Here is a 9,024-nt window from a genome sequence, read left to right on the forward strand (position 1 = left end):
TGGCCTCTACAGTTACCTGATCTCAGTCTGTTAGAGCACCTTGGGATTGGAATGGGGAAACCGCATCATGTATGTGCAGCCAACAAATCAGCAGCAGATCTGGTATGATGCTATCATGTTGGTACAGCCTAAACTCTGAAGAATGTTTCCAGCATCATGTTGAGTTTGTGCCACAACAAAGTAAAGCAGTTCTGGAGGCTAAAGAGGATCCGACTTGGTTTAAATTAGATTTAAATCTTTCTTTTTGATAAAGCATATAGTAAGGGCTGGATCAGGTGACATGTAATCTTTAGTTATTATTAATCTTTGGCTTTCTCCCACAGCATGTCTTTGTCCTATCTTCCTCCCCTTACCGGTAACCGGTCGCAACTGATGTCCTGAGCCAGAGCCAGAGCTGTTAGTTAAAAGCTGTTCACGTGTTTTGTGGTTTCAAACACAGTGGAAAAGTAAATCCAGTCTTTTTGTGGAGTGCACTGGTGTGTGAATGTGATATGAGAACTGTTTTCATTAGCAAGTAGATTTTTGGCCAAAGGAAGCCAAAAATGAAGCTTATGATGATGAGAAAAGTAAAGCATTTTAAATATGACTTATTCTTTGCTACTTTAGCTGAAGAGTTTAAAAAGAGTATCTTAATACAAGCAGGATGTGTTTGCATATTGCTTTTAATATGGCTATTAAAGGAGCGGAAAGAGTCAAGGAAGAAATGAACCAATAACAAAGTACAAACATGAAAGTGTTGAGTCATCCGTACTTAGAACTGGAACAAGACTTGACATGAATTAATTATGCTTGTATCAGCCATTGCCTTTTCCTAAGAAAGCCAAAGTATTCATGATCTTTAAGTGACTATATAGGAGCCCCATCACACAGTCGGCAAGTTTAATTTTTGTACCCTTACAATCTTTCTATGACACATTATAACATAAAAAAAAACCCAAAACATACAAAAGAAAACTTAAAAGCAGTGTTTAGTTATTTTATTCCAGGTCCACAATTAATGCCTTCTAAAGAGCTTTGGTCTGATTCAGCATCAAAAGAATTACTAACAGGACTAAGGAGGAGGATTTGAGTAATGAATTCACCAAACTATCAAAGAAATAAACATTAATCCATGACTGATGGCAGTGGGCAATTCATCAGAGGGTATAAGTTGTGAATTAAATCACAAATTTAAGAAAAAAACATTGTGATAACTTTGCAAACAGAATTGAAAGTAGGTATAAAAGAAAATAACAGATGGGGCTGGTAGTTATCTTTTAGTTTCAGTTCTTTTTCTCTCCAAGAGTTTCAAGCATGAAACAATGGTTGGTGTACGATGCATAGTCATGTTTTGTATATCAAATTCCAATTATTCCAAGAGATGGAGATTGCGCATTGAACAGTCTTTTAAGACAGATGTATAACGTCTCAGCTTGCTTTTTGAACTTCTAACCTTTTGTTAGTCAAAGGAGCTTGCAAAGAAAAGCGTCTGGACTTCTTTAAGTTGCTTGAAGACGTTTCACCTCTCATCCGAGAAGCTTCTTCAGTTCTAAGGTCAAATGGTGGGGAGTCCCAGATTTAAACCTAGTGGGAGTATCCCCCCACAGAGGGACAAAAGGACCCCCTGATGATCTCTAATCGCCTGAGCCAAGGTGTGAAACTGGGTGTGGGTCCCAATCAGCCAGGGTTTCGGGTGAGCTCATTGTGAACTGGCCCCACCTTATCATGCGAATTCCTGAGGTCAGATGGCCCAGGATGTGAGTGGGCGTTAAGGCGTCTGGGGAGGGAATTCAAAACTGGATTATAGATGGCAAACAGTTGGTGTCGTAAACCCCCGCCTCTGTTCAAAGATGGTCGCTCACAGTGGACATAGATGGCTTCTTTCACTCCTCTTTCAAACCATCTGTCCTCTCCGTCCAAAATGTGAACATTGGCATCCTCGAAAGAGTGTCCTTTGTCCTTTAGATGCAGATGGACTGCTGAGTCTTGTCCTGTGGAGGTGGCTCTTCTGTGTTGTGCCATGCGCTTGTGAAGTGGCTGTTTGGTCTCTCCAATGTAGAGGTCTGCGCATTCCTCACTACACTGTACAGCATACACCACATTGTTAAGTCTGTGTTTAGGAGTTTTGTCTTTTGGGTGAACCAGTTTTTGTCTGAGCGTGTTGCTGGGTCTGAAATGCACCGGGATGTCATGCTTGGAGAAAACCCTCCTGAGTTTTTCTGATACACCGGCTACATAGGGGATGACAATGTTGTTGCGTCTGTCCTTCTTATCCTCCCTCGCTGGTGTCTGATCTTCTTTTCTGTGCATCTTTGCTGACTTTATAAACGCCCAATTAGGATAACCGCATGTTTTGAGTGCTTCCTTTACATGTGTGTGTTCCTTCTTTTTCCCTTCAGGCTTAGAGGGAACATGTTCTGCCCGGTGGTGTAGGGTCCTAATTACTCCAAGTTTGTGTTCCAGAGGGTGATGGGAGTCAAAGAGGAGGTACTGGTCCGTGTGTGTGGGCTTCCGGTAAACTTTGATGTTGAGGTTGCCGTTCTCTTCAATGTGCACAGCGCAGTCCAGGAAAGGCAAGCTCCTTTGACTAAGATGACCTGGATGACTGAGAACCTTCACAGACATAACCTTTTGTTAGTTTGTTAGTTTTGAAGAGAAAGTTACATGCTCTCAAGAATTTCTGCCCGAGGGGGTACGCACAAGTTTTTGAATGCATTGTCCTCCTCACCTTACTTGCAGCAAGCTGTAATCGGCTCATTACAGCAACCTAACAAAGAGACCCACTGCTTCTTGAGTGAAGGCTGTGAAGTGCATTTTTCGTCAGTTGTCGCAAGGGGTGACAATCAAATTCCACACTGAAAAACTAACTTAACTAAGCAACACAAATTTGAGGTTTGGGCTTTAAATGTTGCTTTTTCTAACGTTTATATAAAGAAAAATGATGTACAGTAGGGGTCAAAGTCTTAACAAGAAGGGCACCTCAGTGTCAACTAATTTATTTGTGTAATATACTGGGATGTTTATAATTTGAGCTATTTGCATGAGAGGTATTTTGTTTTGTTTTATAATATTGTAATATAGATTGTAGTAATTACTTTAGTTTATTTAGTTACTGTTCTTACTGTCTTGGAGCAACTGTGACCACATAATTTCGTCTGGGATTAACAAAGTATTCTGATTCTGATTCAGAAACTCTAGTAGGTCTAGTGATGATACCTATAGTTTGTATTTGTTTAGACTTTTTATCATAAAAAATATTGGCTCCGGAGCTTATATTTACATTTGTAATCACATGAATATTTCGAACCCTGGAATCTACAGGTTTGTACAAAACTTCATATCCCATATTATACCATCTCACAACATCCCCAAAAAGTTTCTTGTTTTATCGAGAAAGTTTTCTTAGTCTTCAAATGCCCCCACAAACGTTCCATGGGGATGAAGGTGGGTGGCTTATAGAGCAAAATCAGTGACAGTTGATGTTTCTTCTTTCGTAGCTCTCGGAAAGCTTGTATTGTGGTCATTATTCTGCTGCTATATAAATTATTTTCTAAAAACAGGAAAACCAAAAGATGTCTCTGATAAATGAAGTGTTGCTGTTGCAAATAGAACACTTTTTCCAATCAGAGAAATGCTGGTGAATGTTAATATATCCTCCAACTGTTATAGGAACTAATACTAATGCACTTGTGCTGATTGGAGTCTTGCTTTTTCTTCTATAGCAAAATCTGTATGTGTTCATTTTTTTTTCCCAACTCTCAGTCTACTGAGCCTTATTATTGATCTTCTTATAGTCCGGTCACTCTAATTCCATTTGATCATGCTTTGAATGTAAATAAGCAGTTTTACCAGTGCATGTAAAATGTCATAACCTCTTCAAAGGTTTTACTCTAATCATCATTTCACACAGAAAAAGCCCTTCTTTACTTTGGATAAAATCTGTTTGACTTTGGACACCTCCATTTGTTTATACTGTGTTTCATTCTATTAAAATGTTGCTCACTGATACTTGCAGTGTGCTTACTTGTGTTTTGCTGGAAATCTTGAGCAATGTCTGCAAGTTCATTTATTTGAAAAGGTTTCTCATGAATAGACCAAATCCACTTGTATTACATATGAATGTTTTTTTAATGGAACAGATACTGTCATGGTCACTGTGCTTCTGCCTTGTTTGACCGCCATGTCATCAGCCAAAATAAAGGCTCGCTTTTCGTTTGAACTCCGTTTCGTGTCTTCGCCTGTGTCTGAGTCCTCCACACACTCTCCACTCGGTCTGCCACTGCGGATCGTGACAAGATACAACTGAAAGAAATGAACCTTTTTTTAACATGAATAACATGACCTATTTTTTTCAAATTAGACTGAGAGACCCAAGAATACTCTGCAATATTAAATATTTCCCCATTTTACATGTCAGAATTTAGATTGCATTTAAATGTTAATCCTCAAACTCCTTGAACATTTCTTGGTTTAGATAAGATGTTTAAAAGTTTTGAAATTCAAGTGTAAAACTCAGCTGTTTCATTTTTGTTCAGAATCTATAAATATGCAGCACTGTTGTATGCTCCATCACGCCTGTGACCCTAAACTGCGGTTAACAGGATGGATGGATGAATGGGTATCCCTTACATGTTCTTTAATAATACGCAACATTTAAAGTGTATGTCGATTTCTTCAAAACTGGCTTCTAACTAGCTGTGATATCATAAATCATTCTCCCCTCAAGTAAAATTTAACTCGGAAGAACCTTCCTCTTTGAGTAGAAGAACATCAAATCAGCATTCTAGTTTAAAACACTGAACATACATTATTCTGTTTCTCTTTCATTAGTTTTGCCTTGAGTTCTCTAGTTAATGTGTCAGTTTTGTTTCCCTTGAACAGAACAGAGCTAGTTTTTTTTTCCTATTCAAAGTCTTAATGCTAAGTTAAAACGAGCCCAGCCGCTACTCCTTTTCCTCAAGAGTTTCAGCAAGAATGCTAATGGGTATATTTTTGCACCATTTCAAACTGATCATATCATTCATTTCCTTTTCATAACAGTTTAGACCGCATGAAAGACTGATGTTAGCCTATAGTATCCCTGGTTCCTCTTAATATGCATGGATTTCCGAGGTTGAGTGGCTGCTGTCAGCATGTCATCATTAATCTCCTTCTTACAGATTCAATCCTTTCATGTTGACCAATTTTTGAACTTGTCTTTTTTTTCAGAGCACTGCAGTGTTTATTTGGTGTTAAAATAAGTCCAACTGACATTGTGCTCACATTTCTTAATTAATCTAAAGTAATGAAACTAAATTTTCTGAAGCAAAGCAGCCCAAATACATCGTTATAGCTATATGTTCAGCCAAATACTCCAGAAATATCAGGATGTAATCTTATACCAAAATCTCATAAGTAATTTGTAAATCAGCTGCTTTTTCTTCGCAGGTGCAGATGGGTTGATGGGCATCTACCTCTTCATGATCGGTGCATATGACCTAAAGTTTCGAGGCGAGTACAACCGGCACGCCCAGGCGTGGATGGATAGCAGCCAGTGTCAGGTCATTGGATCTTTGGCCATGCTGTCCACTGAAGTATCTGTCCTGCTCCTCACATATCTAACGCTGGAGAAATACATCTGCATAGTCTACCCTTTCCAGTACTTGACTCCTGGCTGGCGACGAACTGTCACCATCCTTTTTGGGATATGGGTGTTTGGTTTTATTATTGCCTTCCTCCCATTAGTTTGCAAGGGGCTGTTTCGCAACTTTTACGGGACCAATGGTGTCTGCTTTCCACTGCACTCTGAGCAACCAGAGACTCTATGGGCTCACGTTTACTCCGTCGTTATTTTCCTGGGTGAGGATTTGTTCTTGAAACAGTGCTTTGAAGATTTTTGTTCATGTTTTCACTTGTTTTTTTTTTTGTTTTTACTTCTTCTCCAAAGGTAACTGTAAAAGTACAGGTTCTGTATTTAGTATATGTGTTTTATATGTGGGGGGTTTTGCATTTATTTATTTGCTCTGGATGCAAAGATTTATTATACATGTACATTCAAGTACTGCAAATTTAAACTTGTTTGTATGAAATCTTTCCATAGGTCTTAACCTGGTGGCATTCCTCATCATTGTCCTCTCCTATGCAAGTATGTTTTATAACATCCAGAGAACAGGCACTCAGACCACTAAATATAGCAACCACATCAAAAAAGAGGTGACCATTGCCAAAAGATTCTTCTCTATCGTCATTACTGACTCCCTCTGCTGGATCCCCATTTTCATCCTCAAGATCCTCTCGCTGCTGCAGGTGGAGATTCCCGGTACAGTAAAAGAATGACAAGCATTTAAACAAACACTTTGATGAAAAAGAGCATTTTGAGTAAAATACTACCTAATTAGCCTCACAGTTTGCCTCTACAACATTTTTGGCCTCTTAACTCAGCTGTGTCTGCTGCAACTCACTAAAAGAAGCAGATGATTTGATGAATGCAGGCAGGTCTTTATAAGGGTTCAGCAGAATGTAGCTGCTAGACTTTTAACTAATGCCACATGGATACGATGATGGATGTGACTGATTACCTGTGTATAGATTTTATTATTTTTAATGATTTTTTTACATTTTTATATCCTACTGTTTTACTGATTTTTGCTTTAAGATTATTCATGACAGGCTTCATTTTATTATTCATTATTCATTTGATTTTTTTTAGTGACATCATCATTGACCAGGTCATTAGCAGTTTGTAATCACATGTCTTTGGCAAAAGAAAGTGATAATGTGTTGCTGATTTGTGTGAGATGAAGTTACTGTTTTTTGGGGGGGAGACGTGGGTTAAGAATACATTTAAATGCCACGTGATGTGTTTTAGATGATTTTTGAAATTGATTACAGTGAATCAGAGCTGGCTACAGATACATTCTCTTGCAAAGCATCAGGTTGTAAAGTCCTGCCTTTTAAGGTCAAACGGAGCAAAGTGCTCCCAATATGGATTCATTCTGTGTTTTCTTAAAGTGTTTCCCATAAGTTTTACTACTGCATAAGAATACCATTATGCATTAGATTATGCATGATGACAATTTATTTTGAGGTTAAGGATAGTATTTGTATATCATTTTTAATTTGTGATGTCAGTAGTTGTTAAATGTAACAATCTAGACAGACTAAGTAATTAACACTGTAATTCTATTTCTTTCTCTGTTCTCTGACAGGTACCATCAGCTCCTGGGTAGTCATATTTATTCTCCCCATCAACAGCGCACTTAACCCCATCCTTTACACACTAACAACACGGCCTTTCAAAGAGACTATTGTGCAGGTGTGGGCTAACTACAGGCAGAGGAGGCCCCTCCTTAGCAGACACCCAGCTCATCATCCATCGCTCACTTGGCAGGAAATGTGGCCCCTGCAGGAAAACAGCCATAGTGTCAGCGTGGGGCAGGAATTTGAAGCAAATGGCACAAAGCCCAAGCTCACGCCTGTGGAAAATACTAATGAGGGGTACAATGACATTAAAGCATCAACCAGAAAGCAGGAAACACAACATACAGTGCTGTCAGTATGTTCTAAGACTGAAACACCACCACATACACACATTCACACAGGCACACAAACAAATTAACTTATGTAACTGTCTAATGGTAGAGGTACATGTACATGTTTGTATTGTCAACAAAACCTCACCTCAGTCAACTCAGTTTCATTTAAGTTCATTCATCTCAGCAGTTCATATTTACCCTCAGTTTAGTCACTTGTTAGTGCCTACATTCTTTGCAGTTTAAAAGGATTAGTTCTGGTATTTTTATTTTTTTTTTGTCTTTTTCCCTCAAAATGTAACAGTGCATGTGTGCATGACCGGCAATGGTAACAGCCATCACAGCAGATAGGGGGACATACTTCATAAAAGAATTTCTTAAATTAAGAAAACATGCTCCCTTTGAATCCTGTTAAAGCCAGGCAAGTAAAATCTGGAGAACCGAATCTGTTATCAGTGACAAAAAGCTAATAATGATAATAACAATGGATTAATATGCAAACTGAATGATTCCCATCAATGACTTGACTGAAGCTCTATTCAATGGGTGAGACACATTGAATATCCCATAGGATTAAAAAGAGTAGGATATAAACATTTAGGACATTAATAGATAGGGCAATGAAGGGCCTCATAATTATGACCTAGTGGCAGAGGCTGGAAAAACAAGGGGGTGATTGGTACAGTTAGACAGACATAAATCTTAGATAATGGTATTTGACTGATTCTTATATAGCACTTTTCTACTCTCCCAGAGTACTCAAAGCACTCTATACAACATGACACATTCAACCAATCTACAAGCACTTTCTCTAAACTGAGTGCTTTCTAACTACATTCACACTCTGACAGATGCATTGGAGAGCAACTTGGGCAATTGATACTTGGCATGCAGACTGGAGGAGCCAGGGATTGAACCACCAACCTTCCGATCAATAGGCGACCTGCTCTACCCACTGAGCTACCGCCACCCATTTGAATTTGACTTTATTTTTATTATTTTATTTAATTTAATTATGTGACATATTCGTAACATCCCAAACAAGGGTAGTTGAGAGAATCAGGAAATGCACAGGATGACATTAAGGAAAAGAATGGGCTTGGGATTTCAGCCGCTCAGGGCCATTGAGATCCAATTGTTTGACTAGGATGGCTTTTTTTTTTTTTTTTTTTTAAATATGTAGGTGAGTATCTACTGAAACAGTGTGCATTTGACAGAAAAAAAACTTTACTTACTATTTTACTTTCCTCACTGTTGCTCAGCAGTGATTTTTATTGTCAGGAACTCCACAACAAAAGAGACTGTTAAGACAAAAAAAACAGTATTGCACGACTATTAGAATAAAAGGCTTTCTATACCTCATTTCCATTGGTACACTAATTGACATTTATAAACAAATAACTGTCACCAGCTTACCTGTATACACTTATTTGTCATCTGTATGGCTACAACAGCTCTCTGCCATTCAAAAAAAATATGCCCAGCTGGAAATTATTAAAACTTTTATTAAAAACTATTTACAAACTTTAGCTTC

At 38.4% G+C, this 9,024-nt stretch overlaps 1 protein-coding gene across 1 annotated transcript in view; it reads left to right on the forward strand.

The window, feature by feature from the left end:
* rxfp1 (relaxin family peptide receptor 1) overlaps positions 1–8,654 on the forward strand; it is a 72,798-nt gene extending 64,144 nt beyond the window's left edge. The window contains exons 16-18 of the mRNA XM_040010098.1: positions 5,407–5,817; positions 6,059–6,277; positions 7,167–8,654. Coding sequence (XP_039866032.1) covers positions 5,407–5,817; positions 6,059–6,277; positions 7,167–7,576 — 1,040 coding nt within the window. The 3' untranslated portion in view covers positions 7,577–8,654. The remainder of the gene's footprint in view (positions 1–5,406; positions 5,818–6,058; positions 6,278–7,166) is intronic.
* Positions 8,655–9,024: the final 370 nt, after the last annotated feature.

The sequence above is a fragment of the Simochromis diagramma genome, unplaced genomic scaffold (assembly GCF_900408965.1).
Source record: "Simochromis diagramma unplaced genomic scaffold, fSimDia1.1 OVJJ01000585.1, whole genome shotgun sequence".
Lineage (NCBI taxonomy): Eukaryota > Metazoa > Chordata > Actinopteri > Cichliformes > Cichlidae > Simochromis > Simochromis diagramma.